The 23,496-nt window shown below is 59.5% G+C and overlaps 3 protein-coding genes across 8 annotated transcripts; all 3 read left to right on the top strand.

The window, feature by feature from the left end:
• The first annotated feature begins 40 nt into the window (after nt 1-40).
• On the top strand, nt 41-14,015 carry CLK2 (CDC like kinase 2). Of its 5 annotated transcripts, none has more exons than XM_056510649.1 (13): nt 41-175; nt 2,938-3,107; nt 5,875-6,109; nt 7,744-7,837; nt 8,186-8,252; nt 8,495-8,611; nt 8,836-9,002; nt 9,379-9,473; nt 10,484-10,613; nt 11,289-11,371; nt 11,582-11,661; nt 11,772-11,862; nt 12,181-14,014. In XM_056510649.1, the coding sequence occupies exons 2-13, from the start codon at nt 2,938-2,940 to the stop codon at nt 12,361-12,363; spliced, it is 1,512 nt and encodes a 503-aa protein (XP_056366624.1). In that variant the 5' UTR covers nt 41-175; the 3' UTR covers nt 12,364-14,014. The 5 variants fall into 5 exon arrangements, with proteins under 5 accessions (XP_056366624.1, XP_056366622.1, XP_056366625.1 ...); XM_056510647.1 differs by having other exon boundaries at nt 7,741-7,837; XM_056510650.1 differs by having other exon boundaries at nt 44-202; nt 12,181-14,015.
• Nucleotides 14,016-14,315: 300 nt separating this feature from the next.
• On the top strand, nt 14,316-17,245 carry SCAMP3 (secretory carrier membrane protein 3). The gene is made up of 8 exons (XM_056510654.1): nt 14,316-14,522; nt 14,624-14,743; nt 14,823-14,943; nt 15,023-15,151; nt 15,304-15,463; nt 15,602-15,703; nt 15,785-15,902; nt 15,987-17,245. Exons 1-8 carry the CDS (start codon nt 14,406-14,408, stop codon nt 16,131-16,133), a joined length of 1,014 nt encoding a protein of 337 aa, XP_056366629.1. The 5' UTR covers nt 14,316-14,405; the 3' UTR covers nt 16,134-17,245.
• Nucleotides 17,246-17,373: 128 nt separating this feature from the next.
• Nucleotides 17,374-23,482, top strand: ENTREP3 (endosomal transmembrane epsin interactor 3). 2 transcript variants are annotated; one of them, XM_056510644.1, is made up of 12 exons: nt 17,374-18,250; nt 18,829-18,885; nt 19,025-19,135; nt 19,265-19,390; nt 19,476-19,583; nt 19,736-19,896; nt 19,995-20,094; nt 20,177-20,261; nt 20,341-20,925; nt 21,134-21,199; nt 21,666-21,928; nt 22,450-23,482. In XM_056510644.1, exons 1-12 carry the CDS (start codon nt 18,032-18,034, stop codon nt 22,618-22,620), a joined length of 2,052 nt encoding a protein of 683 aa, XP_056366619.1. In that variant the 5' UTR covers nt 17,374-18,031; the 3' UTR covers nt 22,621-23,482. The 2 variants fall into 2 exon arrangements, with proteins under 2 accessions (XP_056366619.1, XP_056366617.1); XM_056510642.1 differs by having other exon boundaries at nt 21,131-21,199.
• The last annotated feature ends 14 nt before the right edge of the window (nt 23,483-23,496 follow it).

Here is a 23,496-nt window from a genome sequence, read left to right as displayed (position 1 = left end):
CAGCTCCGCGCGCCTACGTGCGTGCGTACGTGCGCGCCTACGTGCGTGCGCGGCCCCGCGGGCTGGCAGGACCCGGATCGGCGGCGGCGGCGGGAGCTGGAGCAGGGCCCGGGGGCCCACGGCCGCCATCACGGATTTCCTGTGGGACAAGCGCACCGGGCTGGCTGCGAGGACGGTGCGGCGCGGCGCGGGGCGGGATGGGGTGGGTAGGCCGCGGCCGGTGAGGGCGGCGCGGGGCGGGCCCGGCCTGTGGGATTCCCGGTGGGAATCGGCGGCTTAGGTGTTGCCGCGGCGGCGGCGGGGCTGGATGGCCCGAGGGGACTCGGTCAGAGCCTCCGCCCCGCCCTCAGCCCGTCTCTCCCGGTGTCCCGGTGCTTCCGGCCCTGCACCGCGAAGGCCCCGCCGGGCGCGGCCGCCATCACCGTCCCCAGACCGGTTCCAGCCCGGCTGCGGAACGCCCCAGTGCTCGTTCCACAGAGCCGGGGCTTGGCGGGCCGCCAGCGCCGCCTTCAATCCGCGTCTGGACACGGCGAGGCTCGGGGGGAACCTGCGGGTACCGAGCCCGTGCCCCCGGATCACCCCATGGCCGGGGCCGGTTCGGCCTGTCCGAGCCCTGCCCGTGATGTCAGCGCAGGGCGGGGACGGGGACGCAGCCGGGGGCATTTTGGATGGGGGAAATTGCCGCGGGAGTCCTTTGGGAAAAGGCAGCTCCGGCTTCTGTTCCGGTCCTGGCACAGATTGCCCAAAGGAGCTGTGGCTGCCCCATCCCTGGCGTGTTTAAAGCCAGGTTGGACAAGTCTTGGAGCAGCCTGGGCTAATGGAAGGTGTCTCTGCTTATGGCAGTGAGTTTTAAGGTCCTTCCAGCTTTAACATTTTATGGTTTGTGCTTGGAACCAAAATCCGTGTGGGGAATGTTTGAGAGCTGTGGAGCACGGCCTGGCAGGGTCTGAGGGGCTGTACCCGCTGTGCCATCTCACCTCGGGGTCTCCTTGGCTCCAGCCTCTCATGTTCCCCCAGAGGGGCAGAGCTGAGGGTCTGCAGGGCTCTGTCAGTGTGCATTGGGAAGGGAGGGTTTGCTCCCTGGTGGGGACAGAGGGGTGTGTGTTACAAATCTCCTGGTTTGGGAGGGATTCACAGGTATCAGCAAGTTCTGTTTCTGGCCTTGCCCAGGACACCCTGTGCATCCCTGGGAGCATTGTCCAAACACTCCTGGAGCTCTGGCATCCTTGAGGCCAGGACCATTCCCTGGGGAGCATGTTCAGTGCCCCAGCAACCTCTGGAGGAAGAACCTTTTCCTAATATCCAACCTAAACCTCCCCTGACACAGCTCCAGCCATTCCCTTGGTGCTGTCACTGGTCACACAGAGTAGAGATCAGAGCTGACCCTCCTGAGGAAGCTGCAGCCCCCTGAGATCTCCCCTCAGCTGAACAGACCAAATACCCCCAGCTGCTCCTCATGTGGCCCTCCCAGACCCTTCCCCATCCTTGTGTCCAAGTGTAGATGTCACTTGGCAGTAAACCTGAGGCATCTCTTGAGGAGCTGCTCTCTGGATATCCATTACTGCTGCACAGGGACCCTGATGATATCCAGGGCTTCATTTCACCTTCCCTCAGTTCTCCTTGGTGCTGCTTCCCTCCTTCCTGGGCAGCTTAGAGAGACAAGGTGCAAAAGCTGTTCCTGGAGCTGTGGGCAGTAGAGATGGGTGTGAAGAAAGGATATGAACCTGGGAAAGAGAACCACGGGGCTCTGTGGGACTGTCCTGTGGGGCTCTGGGATCTCTCAGAGGTTCCTCCCCTCTCTCTCAGATCCCCTGACACAGTCACACAGGCTGCTGGTGTCCTCCCTGCTCTGCGCCGCTTCCTGTCCCATGCAGCTGTCAATGTGGTCTCTGCTGTCCCACAGTGGCTCACAGGGTCCCTGCTGTCCTCACAGGGTCCCTGCTGTCCCCAGAGTGGCTCACAGGGTCCCCACTGTCCCATGAGTGGCTCACAGGGTCCCTGCCATCTCCACAGTGGCTCACAGTGTCCCTGCTCTCCCATGAGTGTCTCACAGGGTCCCTGCCATCCCATGAGTGGCTCACAGTGTCCCTGCTGTCCCATGAGTGTCTCACAGGGTCCCTGCCATCCCATGAGTGGCTCACAGTGTCCCTGCTGTCCCACAGTGGCTTACAGGGTCCCTGCTGTCCCCCCATGAGTGGCTCACAGGGTCCCTGCTGTACCACAGTGTCCCTGCCATCTCATGAGTGGTTCACAGTGTCCTGTCCCATGAGTGTCTTACAGTGTCCCTGCTGTCCCGCAATGTCCCTGCTGTCCCCACAGTCACTCACAGTGTCCCTGCTGTCCCCACAGTCCCCACAGTGTCCCTGCTGTCCCACAGGGTCTGTGCTGTCCCCACAGTCACTCACAGTGTCCCTGCTGTTCCCACAGTGTCCCTGCTGCCCTGCAGTTACTCAGTGTCCCTGCTGTTCCCACAGTGTCCCTGCTGCCCCACAGTCACTCACAGTGTCCCTGCTGTCCCCACAGTGTCCCTGCTGCCCCACAGTCACTCACAGTGTCCCTGCTGTCCCCACAGTGTCCCTGCTGTCCCCACAGTCACTCACAGTGTCCCTACTGCCCCACAGTCACTCACAGTGTCCCTGCTGTCCCCACAGTGTCCCTGCTGCCCCACAGTCGCTCACAGTGTCCCTGCTGTCCCTGCTGTCCCCACAGTGTCCCTGCTGTCCCCACAGTGTCCCTGCTGCCCCACAGTCACTCACAGTGTCCCTGCTGTCCCCACAGTGTCCCTGCTGTCCCCACAGTCACTCACAGTGTCCCTGCTGTCCCCACAGTGTCCCTGCTGTCCCCACAGTCGCTCACAGTGTCCCTGCTGTCCCCACAGTCACTCACAGTGTCCCTGCTGTCCCCACAGTCGCTCACAGTGTCCCTGCCGTCCCGCAGATGCCGCACTCCCGAAGGTACCGCTCGTCGGAGCGCAGCAGCCGCGGCAGTTACCACGAGCGCTACCGGAGCCGCAAGCACAAGCGGCGGCGGACGCGGTCGCGGTCCAGCAGCAGCGAGCGGGACCGGCGGCACCGGCGGGAGGACAGCTACCACGTCCGATCCCGGAGGTGAGGGGGCTCACACCTGCCCTGCTGTACAGAATCACAGAGGTGTTGGCTTGGGAGGGACCTCTGGGGTCACCCAGTGCAGGTGGCACAGAGTGCAGGTGGGCTTGGAATGCTGTCCTGGTTTGCAGGACAGGTGTCTGCCAGTAAAGGCAGAAGCTTCTCTTTGAAATGGAGAATGTAAACCCCCTCCCTCCAAATTATTATTATAATTTGGAAATTAAGGGGCTCTCAGGCAAAGATATGGGAATTAGGAATAACAGTTCTTTACTAGGAAAAATAAAATAGAAATACAGTATTACAAAGAACAATCCCAACCCTGCCAGAGTCAGAATCCAAGCTGACACCCGTCAGTCAGTCAGGGTGTTGGCACAGTCCCATTCAATGGTGGCTGCATCCTCCTGCAGTGGCAGATGTGGTTCAGCTGGAGCAGTGCTCCTGGAGAAGGTGCAGTTTCCTCTGAAGGTGCAGAGATGATGTGGAAAGGTCTGGTTTTCCTCTGGAATCCAGTGGAAAGAAGGATAACTTGCTCTTCAAAATCTCAGTTTTTATCTGGGTAGGAAAGGCTTGGCTCCTCCCCTGGCTGGAGAATCTCCCAGTGGGATGATGTAATTTTATCAGTCCTATAGTGGGACTCAATGGGCCAGCAGCAGATGATACCTTCCTGGAGGGGGGATGGGCTGTGGAAAAGATAAATATAATTGCTTCATCTTGTCTTAAAGATGGCCCATTAGCAGATAGTATGTGCCACAGAGGTAAGGAAATCACTGCCCCACCTGGTTTTAACAGTTGGTCATAGAATCCACATTTCTGGCCACATCAACCCAACACACTTGTGTTGAGGTAGAATGTGGTTCTAGTTTATGTAGTTTATAGCCATTACTGTCCATCCTGTTGCTGGGCACCACTGGAAAGAGTCTGGCACCATCATGACACCTGCCTTGGAGACACTAATGTGCAATAATGAGATTTCCTCTCAGTCTTCTCCAGACTGAAGAGGCCCATCTCCCACAGTCTCTGCTCATTAAGAGAGATGCTCCAGTCCCTTATTCATGGCCTAGTCATCCATACTCACCAGGTTCCACGTGACCTGGGCCTGCTCAAACTGACAGCTTGGGCAGTGCTTGTCACCAAACCCCCTCACTCCCCTCTTAGGCAAATTTCCCTGTCTGACCACCCAGGAGCCCCTCTAGCTGTGCCATTCCACAGCCTGAGCTGTGACCTTTGCAGCTGTGGCTTCAGTGACCCAGTGGTTGCTCTGTTTGGCTCCCAGCACACCCCAAACTCCCAGTTAGACCAGTTTCCTTACTGACTCAGCCCTGATTTCTCACAGCAGGTCTCGCTCACTAAAAATAGTTTAATCTTGGTGCAATAACAAAGTAACAGCTCTAGCTGGTGCCTTCAAGGAACGAAGGACCTGCTGAGCTTTTATCCCTTCACAGTTTCAGTACAGGAAAATCTGGGGTCCTCAGCTCTGAGTGTCCCTCAGTGTCCCTCACCTGGCTGGGACACAAGTCTTATGCAAAGGGTTGGCAGTTCATGGCTTCTTGCCTTGGGCTCCCACCCCTCAGCTGCCAGCATTGAGTGTATCCCCTCTACTGTGCTTTTGTGAGACACCTGGAGCACTGCAAAGTTTTGGTGTTCCCAACGTAACAAGGACGTGGAACTGTTGGAGTGGATCCAGAGGAGGCTGGGAAGTTGTTAAGAGGACTGGAACACCTTCTCTGTGAGAGAATTGGGGCTGGGAGGGTTTTTCAGCTTGGGAAAGAGAAGGTTGTGTGAAGACCTTACAACACCTTCTAGTATTTAAAGGGGCCTACAAGGAAGCTGGAGAGAGACTCTCCATGAGGAACTGTAGCAGAAGGAGTAATGGGTTGTTCTGGTTTGCAGGACAGGTGTCTGCCAATAAAGGCAGAAGCTTCTCTTTGAAATGGAGAATGTAAACCCCCTCCCTCCAAATTATTATTATAATTTTGAAGTTAGGGGGCTCTCAGCAAAGATAGGGGAATTAGGAATAACAGTTCTTTACTAGGAAAATTAAAATAGAAATACAGTATTACAAAAGAACAATCCCAACCCTGCCAGAGTCAGAATCCAAGCTGACACCCGTCAGTCAGTCAGGGTGTTGGCACAGTCCCATTCAATGGTGGCTGCATCCTCCTGCAGGGGCAGATGTGGTTCAGCTGGAGCAGTGCTCCTGGAGAAGGTGCAGTTTCCTCTGAAGGTGCAGGGATGATGTGGAAAGGTCTGGTTTTCCTCTGGAATCCAGTGGATAGGTGGATAACTTGCTGTCCAAAATGTCAGTTTTTATCTGGGTAGGAAAGGCTTGGCTCCTCCCCTGGCTGGAGCATCTCCCAGTGGGATGATGTAATTTTATCAGTCATGCTCTGGGACTCAATGGGCCAGCAGCAGATGATATCTTCCTGGAGGGAGGATGAGTTGTGGAAAAGATAAAGGTGATTGCTTCACCTTGTCTTAAAAATGGCCCATTAGCAGATAGCATGTGCCACAGAGGTAAGGAAATCACTGCCCCACCCGGCTTCAACAGTTGGTGATAGAATCCACATTTCTGGCCACATCAACCCAACACATGGATACAAATGGAAGGACTGAGAATTTAGGCTGGACTTTAGGAAGAAAATCTTCCCTTTGAGGGTGGCGAGACACTGGCACACAGGTTGGATGTGAATGCATTCAATACCAAATTGGACAAGGCAGTGTGGCCTAGACGATCACCAAATCCACTCCAACACTCCCCTTCCACACCCAGCTACGACGACCACTCAGCAGACCGGAGAGCCTACGACCGGCGTTACTGTGACAGCTACCGGCGCAACGACTACAGCCGCGAGCGGGGCGACGCCTACTACGAGCCCGAGTACCGCCATTCCTACGAGTACCGGCGCTCCCGGGACCGCGAGGGCAGCTACCGCAGCTGCAAAAGCAGCCGGCGTAAGCACAGGCGGAGGCGGCGCCGCAGCCGGTCCTTTAGCCGCTCCTCATCGGTGAGTATCCTGCCGTGCCGCGCCTGCCCTGTAACTTTTCTTCTCTCCCAGGTGCTGAGCTGGGTAAGTAGAAAACTTTCTAACGCTCTCTCTCGGACTCGGCTTGAAGCGTGTGTGTGTGTGTTAGAGGAGTTTTGGTGCGGAGAGTTGCTGTCCACGTCCCTGTGCGCCGTGTGCCAGCTGGGCACAGAGCCTCTCTCAGTGTTGCCCGCTCAGGTGGGAGGACAGGAGTGCCCAGGGTGCTGCTGCAGCTCCTCCCGTTCGGTGATGCTCCTGTAGGAGCCCCAGCCAGGCAGGATTTGTGCAAGGCTCCAACAGCCAGCGCTCAGCTGGTCCCAGTCCCAGAGCATGTGACAGCTGACTTGCTGCTGTGGTCCCTGCTTTGGGCTGTGGCAGGAAGCTCCTGGCTCTGAGAGCAGGATCCTCCTGGGTGGGCCCAGCTGATGTGGTGTGTCATGCAAGGGGCTTTGCAGAGGAGCAGAGCTTTTGGACCACTCAGCTCAGGTGGAGGCAGAACCATCCCAGGCTCTTCCCGGCAGCATCCCTGGCTTTCTCTTCTTGTCTGTTCTACTGTTCACCTTCCACTTCCGTTAGACCCCAGACACGTTCTCTGCTCTGTGTGTGGAGCTCTCAGTGTTGTCTGGTCTGTTCTGGCTCTGTGTCCAGGGAGGGGATTGTGGGCTGGATTTGGGTCCCAGGTCTGCTGGCCAGTTGCTCCCATGTGTGGGGATACTTAGCTGACGAACCGAAGGCAGGAATTTTCTCTTCTCTGGCATAAACCTCTTATCTGCCTCATCCCAGGCTGTCCCTGTTAGGTTCTGCATCTCTTCTGGAGGTTAGTCCTTCCAGGATCAGCTTCTTTGGGGGAGGGTCTAGGAAGAAGTGTCCATCTTTCCCCAGGCAGTCACTGCAAACCTTTGGTTTTGGATGGCTCGTTGTATCTAGAGCTGCTTTTCTGAGATCTCGGAGTTCCATCTTTCCCTGAGTGTCGGGGCTGGGGGAAGCTGTGTGGGCTATTATTGCAGTGGGATGGGGGTGCCTGTAGGGCCAGCCTGAGCTTGTGCAGGACCTCCTGGCACCTGCCTCCTGCTGCCCTTGCTCTGCAGTGGCTGTGGGGCTACTGGGAGCCCCTCCCCGTGGCCTCTGGCCCTCGGCGTGCTCAGGCAGTCCCCAGGACCCGAAGGCTGGTGCTGTTCCTCCTCTCTGAGCCCCTGTGGGAGCAAGAGCAGCTGGCTCCTTCCATGCCCCTCAGCTCCCTCACTCTGACAGCTCTGCTGTCACACTGGTTCGGGTTGGGGCTGTTTGTAGGTTCTTTTTTTTTTTTCTTATTTTTTTCTTTATTTTTTCTTTTTCTTTTTTTTTTCCTTTTTTTTTTTTTTTGCTACAACGAAAAGCAAACTGTTTTTTTTCTTTTCTGAGCTAGTGTGTTGTATCTTGACATGTTCCCTTGCAATATCCCTATCGTTATATATTCCTCTGTGCCGTATGAATTGGCTGGGAATCTCCTCCTGCAACCCCTCCTCAAACAACCATGTGAATTTCCAAACCAACCAATGCGTGACGCTGGCTGCTGCTGCGCTGGTTTGAAAATCTGATTGGTGAATGATGAATTCCCTGTCTGCCTGGGCCAGCAGCGGAGTCGACAGAGCAGCAGAAGGGCCAAGAGTGTGGAGGACGACGACGAGGGGCATCTGATCTATCGCGTCGGCGACTGGCTACAAGAAAGATGTACAGCCAAATCGTAACATAATTTAGCTCTCTAGTTAAGCTCCCATCGCAGTCGCAGATCTGTCTTATCTTTCTGTTTCATTTTATTTTCATTGTTTATTAAAGAGAAGAACCCTCTCCTTTCCTTCCCCTTTTGTTAAAGCTACGTTTATATTGTGTATTGTTACTGAAGTGCCAGGGAATTAGGGCAGCTGCCTTGTGCAGCCGGTGTCAGCCTTCCGCTGCTCCGGTTTCTCCAGCTGTGTGCAGGTTTAGGTGTTGCAATGCATTCTCCTCTGCCCTGTGTATCGCTGCAGCCAGGTCCTGCTCCCTCTCTCAGCTCCTTCCCTCTCCTTCTCTCCCTCCCAGATGAGATTATCAGCACCCTGGGGGAAGGCACGTTCGGCAGAGTGGTGCAGTGCATGGATCACCGGAGGTATGTGGGGGGTGAAAATCAGTCTCTTGGTTTCCAGTATCCTCTTTGTGTTGCCCATGTGCTGGGGGAAGCTTCAGGGCTGTTTTGTAGGGAGGGAAAGGGCACAGCTTTGGTGGACACCCCTTAATAATAATCTGCTTGAGCAAAGGTGGGGAGGCTGGTCAGAAGGTCCCTTTCACAGAGCACAGCCCCTCTTACCTGCTCAGGGCTCACCTTGTGCCTTTTTCCTGTTTCTCCCACAGGGGTGGTGCACGTGTTGCTCTGAAAATCATTAAAAACGTAGAGAAATACAAAGAGGCTGCTCGACTGGAAATCAACGTGCTGGAGAAAATCAACGAGAAGGATCCTGAGAACACAAAGTGAGTGTGCTCTTGGTGTTCAGCAGGAAGGGCTGGTTTCAAGGCTGGGGTTGAGTAAGGAAGAGTTGCTTGGTGATGTGTGGTTGAATGTGGTCCTAGATAGTTTTGGAGGCATCTTGTCTTGCTGTGGGATACAGGCTGAGCAGGTAAAGGAGGAGAGGCACAGGGGTGTCACAGCTGAGTGGTGCCTGCAGAGCTGTTCCTAACTGGAATGTTTCTGTCAGTCTCTGTGTCAGGATGTTTGACTGGTTTGACTACCACGGCCACATGTGCATCTCCTTTGAGCTGCTGGGGCTCAGCACCTTCGATTTCCTGAAGGATAACAACTACCTGCCTTACCCCATCCACCAAGTACGGCACATGGCCTTCCAGGTGTGCCAGGCTGTGAAATGTAAGTGTTCTCTCCCTGCTCTGGGCTGACCTGGGGAGCTGAGTGGGTTGCACTTCTGCAACTGGTGGCCCAGAGCAACAAGTTTTTGTTGTGGTTCTGAGCCTGAACCTTTCTGCCCCTCTGGGAATGAATCCACTTCATTTTCTGGTGCTTGTGGGCTGGCAGTAGCTCAGAGCACTCCAGCATCCACCTCCCACCTTCTGACAATCAATACAATAAATCTTTGTGCTTCTACTGAAGCATCATGGTCTGGGCTTTGCCTGGCTGTTCACACCCAGGTTGAAATGTGAACAAACTGAACCAGTGATGGCTTTTTGGGGGGGTGCACCTTGCTCTGCTTCTCTCTCCTCACCCTGACTCCTCTTTGCTCCCTCAGTTCTGCACGACAATAAACTCACCCACACTGACCTCAAGCCAGAGAACATCCTCTTCGTGAACTCTGACTACGAGCTCTCCTACAACCTGGAAAAGGTAACACACTGCCTCAAACTGAGTCTCCTCTTGGATTCTTGGTGTCCCTGACCCTGCCAGAGGAGTCAGGCACAGCCCCAGGGGATGTGGACTCCATGCAGTCCTTCAGGGCTTTTGATGATCTGCCAGTGCTCTGGCAGTGCTGAGTGAGCCATGGTGACCCCAGATGTAGCTGGCTCGTGGTGGGAGCTTGTTTGGGGCTGAGCTGTGGGGCTGTCAGAGCTGTCCCCTTCCAGCTGTGTAAGGAAGGGGCTGGAGCTCCCAGGTGATGGATCTGTCCTTGGTTGCAGGACAGATGTCAGCCAATAAAGGCAGAAGCTTCTCTTTGAAATGAAGAATGTAAACCCCCTTCCTCCAAATTATTATTATAATTTTGAAATTACGGGGCTCTCAGCAAAGATATGGGCATAGGAATAACAATTTTTTACTAAGAAAATTAAAATAGAAATACAGTATTACAAAAAAACAATCCTAACCTTGACAGAATCAGAATACAACCTGACACCCCATCAGTCAGTCAGGGTGTTGGCACAGCCCCATTCAATGGTGGCTGCATCCTCCTGCAGTGGCAGATGTGGTTCAGCTGGAGCAGTGCTCCTGGAGAAGGTGCAGTTTCCTCTGAAGCTCCAGGGATGATGTGGAAAGGTCTGGTTTTCCTCTGGAATCCAGTGGTAGAAGGTCCCTTGGTGTCCAAAATGTCAGTTTTTATCTGGGTAGGGAAGGCTTGGCTCCTCCCCTGGCTGGAGCATCTCCCAGTGGGATGATGGAATTTTATCAGTCATGCCCTGGGACTCACTGGCCATTAACAGGAGATATCTCCTGGAGGGAGGATGGGCTGTGGGAAAGATAAAGATGATTGCCCAGCTGGTTTAAAGATGGCCCATTAGCAGATAATATGTGCCACAGAGATAAAGAAATCATTAGCCCACCCAGCCCCAACAGATGGTGACAGAATCCACATTTCTGGCCACATCAACCCAACACCAAGGATCCCATTTTCCCCCCTGCAGAAGCGGGACGAGCGCAGCGTGAAGAGCACGGCCATCAGGGTGGTGGATTTTGGCAGTGCCACGTTTGACCACGAGCATCACAGCACCATTGTCTCCACCAGGCACTACAGGGCCCCTGAAGTCATCCTGGGTAGGTGCCACTGGGTCTCTGCCAGGGCAGAGTGGGTGCTGCCCACTGGGCTGGGGAGTGTTGGGATTCCAGATCATTCTGCAGCTTTCTGGGTTTGCCCTGGGAGATGAGAAGTGCTTTATTTAACAGCTTTGCAATGCTGTTTCCTGGGAAGGCTGTGGTTACAGCCCTGTCATTATTCTGAATTTGGAGAAAAGGAGGTTCAGGGGGGACTCTCTCCACAACTTCCTGATGAGGGGTTGGGCTCCCAGGGAGCAAAGGACAGAACAAGAAGAAATGGCCTCAAGTTGTGCCAGGGTTGGACATCAGGAGGAATTTCTTCCTGGAAAGGGTGGTCAGGCATTGGAAGGGGCTGCCCAGGGAGGTTTGGAGTCCCCATTCCTGGAAGTGTCCATGGAGTGGCTCGATGTGGCACTCAGTGTCCTGGACTGGATGACAAGGTGGGGATTGGACACAGGTTGGTGCTGGTGATCTTGAAAGTCTTTTCCAGCCTTGATGATTCCATGATTATCAGGTGGCAGTTTGGCATTGCTGCCAGCTGGGCAGTCTGTTGCCAGCACAGCACCAGGAGCTGGGATAGGATGTGTTTCTTCAGTTATTTATTTTTAAAAGAAAGAAGGATTTGGGCTCTTAGGTTGTAACTGGATCATTTATTGAAACAACCTTGTTTTTCAGAGCTTGGCTGGAGCCAGCCCTGCGATGTGTGGAGTATTGGCTGCATCATCTTTGAGTATTATGTGGGTTTCACCCTTTTCCAGGTGAGAACTGTGTTGTGTGGGTACTTCCCAACTGGTGAGAGGATGCTGGCTGCTTCCCAGGACTGATGGGGGTTCCTCCATCACTGCAGTCATGTAGAGACACCCGAGGTGTTTGCCAGGAAGGGGTTCTGGGTGGGGGAATCCCCAGGGCTGGAGGCAGAACCACTGGAATCTATTCCATGCCTTTCCCTTTACACTTCTTTTTCCCAGACACATGACAACCGGGAGCACCTGGCCATGATGGAGAGGATCCTGGGGCCAATTCCCTCTCGGATGGTCAGGAAGACAAGGTGAGAGCTGGGCACTGCAGGTAACTGCCTGTAACCCACTGGTGTCCCAGTGGGGCTGGCACCTTGCTGCTGCTGCAGGTGTAACTTGCTCCCACCTGTTACTTTGACAGGAAACAGAAATATTTCTACCACGGCCGCCTGGACTGGGACGAGAACACCTCAGCTGGACGCTACGTCCGGGAGAACTGCAAACCACTGCGGGTAAGGCAGCTTGGCCCCTCCTCAGATTCTCCCTCTGGGCATGCTGGGGCCAGCAGAAGGATCAGATGGCTGTCCCAGTACTAGGAAGCTGCAGCAGCCTGAGTTTAATCTGAAGTGGAGGACAAGGAGGGCATGGAAAGTTCAGGAAGTGCCTTGGGAAGGGAGGGTGTGTAAAAATAAAGGAACGCAGAGCTCAGCTCCAGCTGCATGATGAACAAACCAGCCTTCCCCCAGCTTAACCTGTGAGCCCAGGGAACATCCCAGAACAAGGGGATGGGGGCTCACTGCTTGAGCCTCACCTTCCCCTTGCACCTGCAGCGATACCTGAGCTCGGAGGCCGAGGACCATCACCGCCTGTTCGACCTCATCGAGAGCATGCTGGAGTACGAGCCCTCCAAGCGGGTCACCCTGGCTGAGGCCCTCAAGCACCCCTTCTTTGACATGCTAGGCATGGAGCCCAGCACCAAAATGTGGGACTCGAGCCGGGACATCAGCCGGTGACGCCACAGGTGCCAGCCAGCCCTCGGATTCTAGCCCCCGTGGAGGCCCGTGAGATTTCTATTCAGACACTTGGTGCTTTTTTTTTTTTTTTTTTTTTTTTTTTTTTTTTTATACATGAGATGAAACTTCCTGGACACCTTTGTAAAGCTGTTAATATGTGAGATACTGTAAATAGCCCAGATTCTTTGTCAGCCTTGGAGCACCAAGGGCTTGACCTGCTGTCGCTGCTGCTGTTCTTGTGAGGTGAGGGGGCTTTGTGTCTGTGCTGTAAATACCTCTGGTCACGTGTTGCTTTGTCTCCTGGTCCTGCCCTCCTCGGTGTAAATACTCCAGGACTTGCAGCTCTCTGTAGCTTCTCTGTTTCCTTGTAAGTTATGGAACTGGTGGGACTGCATGGGAATTATTTTTTGGATCAATGTCATATAGCCCATCCCCACACCAGAGTTTTATAAGAATTTTGTACAGTCTTTGTGAAAAATAAATATGAAGTGAATAAAAGCAACTGGTCTGGGTTTGGCCTGGCAGCAGCTGATCCTGGGGCTGTTCTGCTGTGCCCTGTGAGGAGAAGGAGAGGGATGAAAGAAACTTTGTGGTCCAGCTCTGTACACCTGCACCATTCCTTCTGTGAGGAAGAGCAGGATCTGCTCTTGGCCATTGGGGCTGCAGCTGGACCCGAGTAGATGGTGGTGTGGGGGACAGGAAAGCAAGGACTGGCCCTTTCTTCATGCCCTGGGTCCACTGTTGGGGTGGGAGGCAGAGAAAGGACAGCAGGGCCCTTTGACAGCTGTTCTCTTACCTGAAGAAACCTCTCAGCCTCATTTAGGGGGGAGCACTGGCTGCTGCTGGTGGCTGTTGGAAAAGGGGTTGTGAGGAGCCCACATCAGGCTGTCCTACACCACCTCAGGGCTGTCTGTGTCTTTTTGGCTGTTCCCAGCTCTGCAGAGAGGCTGGGCCTTGGTTTGGGCTGTTCCCTGGGCATTGTTGGGGCTGTGTCACAGCTGATGGCAGGGGAGAGAATCTCACAGGGGTGTAGGTGACTCTGCTTTAACCCTCTGCTGTGGCACCATCAGGCTGTCCCCATGCAGAGGGGAAAGGAAACGTCAGGGTTCACCTGGAGGGAGTGTGGGCAGTGTCAGGAAGGGTGACAGTGAGGAGTCTCCATGTGATCCCAACTCACTGAGCTTGGGCTGGGAGCCCTCACCTGAATCCTGAGGCAGCAGGGACAGATCCTGTCCCACTGCCTGTGCACCCAGCACTACACCGAGGCTGGAGGAGAATTAAATTGACTCATACCTGTGCTCTGTCTTACACTTCAGGAAAATAACAAACTCCTGCTGGTGTCCAAAAGCCAAATCCAGGAACAGCTGCAGGTTTGGGCTGAGGTGGGAGCTCACATGTGGGATTCGTGTGTCACACTCAGTCTGTTCAGATGCTAAGGAGTATTTTGTATTTTTAGAAGTCTGCTGAGCACTGGGAGGGGACGGGTCCTGCTCCTGGGATGCTAAGGAATCGTGTTGGGGAGGGGGTCGGTGTGCAGCCCATGGGCAGCTGGAGCGGATGGATTTAGAGATCCCTATAAATAACTGGTGCAGGAGACACAAGAGAAATTCCCCAAGTGCTCGGTGACAGCTGCTGGAGTGGCCCCCGCGCCCTTTGGGTAACGCGGGCAGCAGACGAACGGCACCGGGGCCTCCCGGTAAAAGCAGTGAGCCGGACCGGGGGTCAGAGGCGAGGTCGACACGCAGGAGGAGCTGCTGTCCCGGCTGGGCAGGGACCGGGGGCGGGGGCGAGGAGGGTCCCGGTCCCGGTGGCCACTGGCGGGGGCAGCTGGGCGCGCCGCACGTGACCCCGGGGACACGTGGCCGCATCACGTGCGCGCCCCACCCGGCGCGGCCCCCCCCGCGCGTGCGCAGCGGCCCCCTGCGGCGGGGTCTCCCCGATGACGTCACGGCGCGACGGGACCAATCAGCGGCGGGCGGGGGCGGGGCCTGGCGGCGGCGCCGGTGCCGCGGCTGCAGCGCGCTCCCGGTGCCGGTGCGGCCATGGCCCAGCGCGGCGGCCCCGCGGTGCTGCCGGACAACCCCTTCCAGGATCCCGCCGCGCTGCAGGCGCGGTCCGGCGCGGTGCTGGATGGCTACAACCCGTTCGAGAGCGACGCGGTGAGCGGCGGGGCCTGCGCGGAGAACGGGGCCTGCCCGTGCACCGGAGCTTCTTCCCGCGCACCGGCGCAGTCTCACCTCTCTCCCCTCTCCCCCTGCAGCCTCCGCCGCCGTTCCAGACCCCTTCGGTAGCGCCGCCGCCGCCGGTACCGGCGGCCGCGCAGCCGCCGCGGAAGGCGAGTCCCACTGAGCCCCGCAACTACGGCTCGTACGGTTCGCAGGTACGGGGGGAGCCCCGGCGGGCTGGGGGGGGACGCGGGCACCGACGGGAGCCCAGCGTTTGTGTCCCGCCCCCCGCAGGCCTCGGCCGCCGCCGCCACGGCGGAGCTGCTGAAGCGGCAGGAGGAGCTCAACCGGAAAGCGGAGGAGCTGGACCGGCGGGAGCGGGAGCTGCAGAACGCGGCGCTCGGCGGGTCGCAGAGTGAGTGGCTGCGGGGCTGGCGAGGGACGGGACCCCCTCGGGGCTCTGCTCGCTCCTCCTCACCCCCTTCTGTCCGCAGCGAGGCCCAACAACTGGCCCCCGCTGCCGTCCTTCTGCCCGGTGAAGCCCTGCTTCTACCAGGACATCCCTGTGGAGATCCCTGCTGACTTCCAGAAGACAGTCACGACCATGTACTACCTCTGGATGGGTGAGTCTCCAGGGAAATCTCCGGGCAGGCCCTGGGAGGAGGTGGAAGAATGAATGGGCTGTGCTGCTGCTCTGGGGAAATTGGGATGAACAGGTGGTTGTGAGGTTTGGGGGAGCCTGGCTCAGGCTCCTGAGCGCTGTCCTCTCCCTCAGCCAGCACCATCGCTCTCTTCCTGAACTTCCTGTCCTCGCTCGCCTGGTTCTGCGTGGACGCCTCGTCTGGTTCTGGGTTTGGCCTCTCCATCCTCTGGGCTCTGCTCTACACGCCCTGTTCCTTCGTCTGCTGGTATCGGCCCATGTACAAAGCTTTCAGGTGTGTTGCTGAGCTGTGTGCACCTGGGAGCCTCTGGGGGTTCCACCCAGAGCTCCCTGTTCCCCCCTTATCTCCTGCTTTAAGGAAAGTTTGAGAGCTTTCTTCTGTAGCCTAACCTCACCCATCTCTTCCTCCCAGGAGCGACAGTTCCTTCAACTTCTTTGTCTTCTTCTTCGTCTTCTTTGCCCAGAATGTGATGTATGTGCTGCAGGCCATTGGCATCCCAAACTGGGGATTCAGGTGCGCCGTGTGCTGACCCTGGAAAGGCAAGAGGCAGGTGGGGAAGAGGAGACCTGGGGACAACAGCTTCTTGTTTTTCAGTGGCTGGATCCTGAGCCTGATAGCACTGCGGACTAATGTACCTGTGGCTTTGATGATGATGCTGGTGTCCTTGTCCTTCACGGCAGTGGCTGTGCTGGGGATCATTATGCTGAAAAAGGTGGGTTAGCATCAAAGCCTGTGACTAGAACCGTGGTAACTCTGGATCCACAGCCCTGACCCCCAGGCTGCTCCTGCCCTCCAGATCCACTCTCTGTACCGCCGGACGGGCGCCAGCTTCCAGAAGGCTCAGGAGGAGTTTGCAGCTGGGGTTTTCTCCAACCAGGCCGTGCGCACGGCCGCGGCCAACGCCGCCGCGGGCGCGGCCACCAACGCCTTCCGTGCGCCGTAGCCGTGCCCGGCTCTGCCTCCCGAGGAAGAGGAAACCTGAGTTGCACTTTCACTGGATCCCTGTGCATCTGCATCAGCTCTCAGAGGCTGCCTCATCCCAGTGCTGGTGCCTGAATTGTCTGCTGCTCTTAACCCCCTTTTCCTCATGGACAGAGGCTGTTCTGGTTTGTGCTGGTCCCCCTCCCCTCAGCAGCAGCAGGGTGGGAAGTGCTGCAGCTGAGCCCTGGCATCGCCCTCCATTCCAGCACCTGCTGCTGGGGGCAGGAGTCTCCTCCAGATGGCTGGAGTGCTGCTTCCAGGGAGTGGAACTGTCACTTCCTTGCCTTCCTTGTGCTCTTCTGTTTCCCCACCTGGTGATGACATTTGTGTGCCCTGGGGTGTGGAGGGTCCCCTGCCCCCTGTGTGCCCAGGGACCCCCATGCTCTGCCAAGAACTTCATCCCTCTCTTCCTCCTTGGGCTTGCTCCAGTGGGATGAGGATGGGACTGGTGCTTTCCCCAGGGTGTCTTGTCCTTTTGTCCTGTCCCTTTCCCTGTCCCCTCCCTCTCTCCAGGCCCAGGGATGAGGAGAGCAGGGCAGGGATGGGCAGAGCTCAGGCAGCTGCTGCCTGTGGGGATCCTGCCTTTAGCCCATGTGGACCCCAAAGCCAGGCTGGATGCTGAGGAGCAGCCCTGGCGTTTACATGGCTCCCCTTGCCTCCAGGGAGGGGTGAACAGCTCCTCCAGTGCCCCTCCCCGCCTGCTTTGAGGACTGTGACCCCCTGCTCCCCCCAGCACCCTTCAGCCAGGGCCTTCCCCCTCTTTGGGGGCTGAGCCAATCCCTGTGTGCAGCCCCACGTCCCCCTTACCTACCCTCTGTCCCCTGTCCTGGTGTCCGTGGGGTCCCAGGTCTCACGCATTCTGCTTCACTTCATCTTCTCTCAGATGCTCCCGGTTTGTCCCTGCAGCTCCGGGGCTGGCGAGAGCCTTTGTGCCTTCAGCCGTGGGGGCCGCTGCCCTCCCCGTCCCGCTGCGGCGAGGGCTCCTCTGGGCTGCCCCGCCTCCTTCGCTGCTCCCCGTGTGCTGTTCCCCGAACCGCCTCCCGGTTTATTTAAGGAATAAATGAAGGTTCACTCTGTTCGCTCGCCATCTCCGTGCGCCGCCCAGGGATGGGGGGGAGCGGTGTCACAGCTCCCGGGGGCGGTGTGGGTGGACTACAGCTCCCGTCGTTCCGCACAGGGGCGGCCCCGGGGCGGGCGCGGCCGAGCAGCCGCCGGCGTGTGGGACCGTCCCCGTTATCTCCCGGCGCTCCGCCGCCCGCCTCCAGCTGCGGCCCCGGGCATCCCGGAGGGCGCGGCGGCGGCGGCGATGCTCGGCCGCAGGGCACCGGGGCTGTGGAGCACGGGGCGGACAGACCGCCGGTAGCCGCCCGCCCCTCCCGGTACCGGTACCGGCAGCGGGACCCGGCCCTGCGGCCACCGCCCGCGGAGGATGCTCCGGTGCGGAGCGCGGCTCCCGCCTGCTGGCGCTGCCCTGCTGGCGCTCTCGGAGCCCGCGGGGCGGGATGATCTCCCGGCGGGGACCCGGCGCTCCACGGACGGTCAGGGAGGAGGCGGCGGTGCCGGGGCCGCGCTCCGTCTCCGGCCGGCGGCTCTAGGCCAGCCCCGGCCTGGGCGCGCAGGGACCGGCGAGGCCGGTTCTGTTCTCCGCGGAGCTTCTGGCTCCGCGTGGCCGTGGGCGCTGCCCGAGCCCCCCCGCCCGGGGCAGTGAAGAGCCGCCGTCAGCATCCTCCAGGCAGGCCGAAAGGTGGAGCCCGGCCCGTTCCCGCAGAGCGGCTGCTCCTGCTCCCCGCGGTCCTGGCGCGGTGCCGCCGGCTGCCCCGGGGCTCCGGGACCGGCCCCGAGCCGCCGCCCGCCGCGGCCATGCCCTCCCCCACCGACTCCAATCGCTCGCTGACCGGCCGCAGCTCCCGCAGCCTCACCCACCTCCGCCTCCAGCGCACCTGGCTGCAGGTCCTGCTGGTCCTGGGTCTCGTGCAAGCCATCCTGGGCGTCCTCATCGTCACCTTCAGCCTGGTGGCCGCCACCATCACTCCCTCCACCAAAATCCGGCACTCCTGCCCGTCCTGGGCCGGCTTCTCGGTGAGTGTGGGGCCGGGGAGGCGCGGGGAGGGGGCTGCGCTGCTCCCCGGGGGCCGAGCTTGCCGCCGGTCCCGGGGGAGGGCAGCCCCGCTGCTCCCCCACCCTCTGCCCGTGGCTGCCGCGGTGCATTGTGGGAGAATCCCAAGGGCTCCCCCAGGGTGACTCTGTGAGGGATGGGGACCCCCGAGCGGTGCGGGGGAGTGTCCGGGGTGTGCAGCCACGGGCAGGGAGAGGTGTGGGGGCACTACAGGGCATGGACCGGGTGGCGATGGGGGCTCTGCTCTGTCTGCTGCGTGTGGGGGTGAGGGCAGCACCCGGGGTCCTGCGTGGTGACCCTGCAGCACGGATCCTGGCCTGGGTTTGCTGCCCAGCCAGAGCAGCCCGCAGTCCCCAGGCCCTGAATCAGCAGTTTCTCCCATCTTGTGGTGCCAGGGCTGCTCCTACAGCCCCGCTGCTCCCGGGCTGGCTCCAGGCCTGCAGGGACTGGGGGGCTCAGCCTGTGGGCACGGGCTGCTCGGGGTGCCACTGCCTAACAGAGCCTTGTCCCTGTGCTCACCCCTGGGCTTGTGCATCTGCAGCTGGCACTGTCCGGGCTCGTCGGCATCATTTCCTGGAAGCGGCCGCTCACCCTGGTGGTAGGTGTTGGGGGGGACACCCTTCTGCAGCGGGGGAGCCCAGGATGGGGGAGGCCGAGCGACCCCTGGTGCCTCTGGGTGTGCTGGCTCCCTGCTCCGCAGCCCTGCGCAGCCGGCAGCCCCTCTCCTCCCGCTGCAGATCGCCTTCTTCACGCTGCTGTCGGTGCTGGGCGTCATGCTGAGCCTCGCCGGCTCCATCCTGTCGTGCCAGAACGCGCAGCTGGTGAAAACCCTGGAGGCCTGCGAGAGGGTGAGGCTGAGCGGGGGCAGCCCTCCACGCACGGCTTGTGAGGGACACGGGGAGCTGCAAAACTGGGGTCTGATGTGCTGGTGGCTCTCAAGGCATCCAGAGCTTCCTCACAGTGTTTCTTGTCGCCAGGAGAGGGACACGTGTGTGTGCTGCCAGGCCCGTTTGGAGCCCCCACCCGCCTCCTGCAGCCAGCAGAGCGAGATGCTGACCATGTTCCCCAACCCCAACTGCAGGAGCATCCGTGTGGCACTCAAGGTGGAGGAGCAGGGGGATACAAGGGCTCCCTGGGAAGCCCTGCCATGCTCTGCAGGGCTCTGCAGCTCACCCCACTGCTCCCCAGGATCTCCTCTTCAGTGTCTGCGGCTTGACCATCTTCTCCACCATCATCTGCACGCTCTCTGCTGTCGTGTGCTGCATCCAGATCTTCTCCCTTGACATTGTCCATGTGGTGAGTCCCGCTCTGGCCTAGAAGCAGACAGGGAGCTGTGCTCTCAGGCTGGGGTGGCCCCAGCCAGGTGCAGATTAAAGCCCAGGATGCACATCCCTTGCTGGATCTCTGGGCAGGATGTCTCAGCTCTCCCTTCTCCCCTCTCCCTGCAGCTGGTCCCACAGCGCTCGAGCTCTGTGACATTGGAATGCACCTCCCCACCTGACACCTTTCTGCAGAGCATGATGGACTTTGAGGAGTTTGTGCCCCCAGTGCCACCACCCCCCTACTACCCACCTGAGTACACCTGCAGCTCTGAGACGGATGCACAGAGGTACCAGCTGAGAGCAAGGCTGGTAGGGCGGGGGGCCTGTGTGCCCCCAGGCTGGGCTTGTCCCACCCAGCGTGGCTTTTCTCCTCTTGCCTCTGCAGCATCACCTACAATGGCTCCATGGACAGCCCTGTGCCCCTCTACCCAACCGACTTCCCCCCATCATACGAGACTGTGATGGGGCTGCGGGGAGACAGCCAGGTGGGGTTATGTGGCCGTGGGTGGGGGAGGCCAGGCAGGGTGGGCTCCTCAGCCGAGCCCTGAGCGTGCTGCTGTCCCACAGGCCACCCTGTTCGACTCGCAGCTGACAGAGGGCTCCCACAACTGCACCTGCGACCGCGTCCCCTCCATCGTGCTCAGCGGAGAAGGTGAGCGTTCCCCCTGCCCACCGCAGCACGTTCGGCTCCTCCCGGCAGCTCCTCAGCGCTGCCCATCCCCTGCTTGCAGTATCCATGGACAGCGGGTCCCTGATCATGTCCGAGATCATGGACATCCCCGGGGACAGCAGCCCCTCGGAGGACTCGTGCCTGCTGGAGCTGCAGGGCTCCATGCGCTCCGTGGACTACGTCCTGTTCCGCTCCATCCAGCGCAGCCGCGCCGATTATTGCCTGAGCGTGGACTGCGTGCAGTGCAGCCACCACGCCCGCAGCCCCACGCTGGGCTTGCAGGGTCCCTTCGAGGAGAGACCCCAGCCCCGCGTGCGGGGCGAGCGATCCTACTCGTGCTCCACCGCCGAGCCCGGCCACGACGGCATCTTGGTGGGGGGAGCGGTCACCCACAGCTGCAATCGGCTGGCGGGGCTGGCGCGCTGTGCCGGACCCTGCTTCCCCGAGGTGCGGCTCAAGGACAGGGGATCCTCGCTGCAGGGGCGCGGCGCTGGCCGCCCCTCGGACACCGGCACCGGCACCGGCACCGGCCGCCCCCGGCGCAACAGCGAGACCTCCTGCCCCTCGTCCCCGGCCCCGGGAATGGCCCCGCGCCCGCTGCTGAGGTCACACAGTGACCCCGGTGTCCCCATGGCCAGCCACGCTGGTAGGTGACAACGACCGCTGGGATGGGAGTGTGGCAGCCGGGATGTGCTGCAGGGTTTGGCTGTGTTTTTCTGTGACCAGATGGGTTTTTCTGTGAGCCGGTCTGGGAAGGAATGAGGGGACCATGGGAGCAGGGGGGTGCTGGAGGGTTGTGCTGCCTGGGGTCTGCACAGCTGCCCAGCCCTGAGGGCTCTCTCTGCTCCCAGCAGATTTCAGGGAAGTACTTTATACCAAAGCACTGGAGGACACCGTGTCTGACTCCTCTGCTGATACAGGTCAGGGCACTGGGATGTACTGGGATAGAAAGGGGGCACTGGGGGTGTCTGTAGCCCTCTGGGGATTGAGCTCACCCTGGGCTGGGGCTGGGACAATGGTGGGACCGCTCCTGCTGACTGAGGATGGGAGACAGCAGGACCCCCAAGCCTGCAAGCATAGGTCTGCTGGGAGCAGCATCATAGATCTGACAGTGGGGACAGGTCCTGGGTGTGTTGAAGCAGTGTCCCAAGGCTGATGGTGGGGATGGATCCATCAGAGCAGTGTCCTGGGTCTGGGGGCAGGGATGGGTCTGTCAGAGCAGTGTCCTGGGTCTTCTGGAGCAATGTCCCCTGTCTGATGATGAGGACAGGACTGTGATAGCAGCGTCCCACATCTGATGATGAGGACAGGACTGTGACAGCAGTGTCCCCTGTCTGATGATGAGGACAGGACTGTCACAGCAGTGTCCTGTGTCACACTCTGCAGGGCTGTGCTCTGAGGCCTGCCTGCTCCGCCGTTCCCACTGTGACTCCCCTCCACTGCTCCGGGCTGCCTCGGTGGGGAAGAACAAGCTGCCACCCTGCAAGAAGGTGCCACAGCAGCTGTCAAAGACAACCACCCGCTCCCTGGGGGATCTTAAGGGCTACAGGGGCACCCGTGGGCTGGTTGCCAGGTTCCTGCAGAGACCCAAGCGCAGCCTGGCAGCTGGCGTGGAGGTGTCTGGGCACAGCTTCCATGGGCACAAACAGGTGGGTTCTGGAAGCCACAGGGGATGGGCAACTCCTCCTTCCCAGAGAACTCCCATCCACGCTTTCCCTCCCTTTTGTCCCCATCAGCATCCCCACCCTGGGCTTTCCACGGTTTCCATCCTCCTGCCACACCCCCATTGTGTTGGCACCCTGGCTGCAGGCAGAGCGTTCTTCCTGCAGCACTTTCCTTACCCAGCCCTTCCTGGGGGACAGCTCCTTTTCCTTGATCCCCACTGGAGCCACGGGTGGGAAAATCACGCCTGTTGCAATGGCTTTGCCCCTGAGTCACTGCACCTGGAGGCAGCTGCTGGGACATCCCAGCAACTCAGCTTTACTGGAGGCCTCGACGGGAACGAACCTGTCCCAAATGCCAGTGTGGGCGCGTGATGCACGCCTCTGCCATCGCTGTCACCTCTGTCCTCCTGCCCCGTGTGCTGGGCTGAGCACAGGGGGGTGAGCGCAGGAGGGTGTCACAGGGTTGCCATCCCCGTGCCTGCAGCCTGTCCCCCCGTGGGTTGCAGGTTCCCTGGAGCGCCTGGCCAGGTGCAGAGCGGCCCCACGAAGGAATCCACCTGCAGAGCTGCGGGGACCTGAGCTCCAGCTCGTCGCTGCGCCGGCTCCTGTCCACGCGCCGGCTGGAGCGCAGCCGCCCCCGGAGCCTCAGCGGGACCTGCAAGGAGAGCGCGCTCTGAGGGCACAGGGACCCTCCAGTGCCCGCTCTGGGCTCAGCCCTGGACATTGCTGCTGCCCTGCTGGGGCTGGGCCCCTTCCCCAAGCGGGGCTGGGGTGAGGGGCTGGTCCCCTGGGGTGTGTGCTGGGGGGCTGGGACGGCTGTGCCTGTCCCCTGCCTGTCTGGGATGGTGTTATGCCTGTTCCTTGCCCTGTTCTTTCTTCTGGACATGCTCGTCCCTCGCCCTGTCCCTTGTGCCAGCTGTGCCTATTCCCTGGGATGGCCATGCCTGTCCCCTGCCCTGTCCCATGTTCTGGCTGTGCCTGATCCACACACTGGCCATACCCTGTCCCTTGTGCCAGCCGTGCCTCTACCCCGGCATGGCCGTGTCTGTCCCCTTTGCCCTGGGGCAGCCATGCCTGTCCCCTGCCCTGGCCGTGCTGTCCTTTGCCCTGTCCCTTTGGCTGGCTACGCTGCCTTGATCCCCGGTCTCTTGTGCCAGCCGTGCCTGTCCCTTGCCCTGTCCCCTCCACTGGCTGTGCCCATTTTCTGCCTTGTTCTTTGGCTGGCTATGCTGGCTTGAACCTCGGTCCCCTGTACCAACCGTGCCTGTACTCCGGGATGACCTTGCCTGTCCCCTGATCTGTCCCTTGTGCTGGCCCGGTCACTGGCCTCCTGTGCCCGGAACTGCCATGCCTGTCCCTTGCCCTATCCCTGAGCCTGTCTCCTCTGCAGCCCGGCCGGTGTCGGTGCCGGTGCTGGTGCCGGTGCCGGTCTGGCCGTGCCTGTTCCTCCCCGCCCGGCTGCGCCCGGGCCGCGCTGCGGGGCCGGTCCCGCGACCACTGCCCCTCGCTAGAGACCGAATAAAGGTGGTCGCCACCGCCCGTGGGGCCGGTGT

This window comes from Oenanthe melanoleuca, chromosome 25 (genome assembly GCF_029582105.1).
Source record: "Oenanthe melanoleuca isolate GR-GAL-2019-014 chromosome 25, OMel1.0, whole genome shotgun sequence".
Lineage (NCBI taxonomy): Eukaryota > Metazoa > Chordata > Aves > Passeriformes > Muscicapidae > Oenanthe > Oenanthe melanoleuca.
This window is presented reverse-complemented; position numbering and strand designations above follow the sequence as displayed.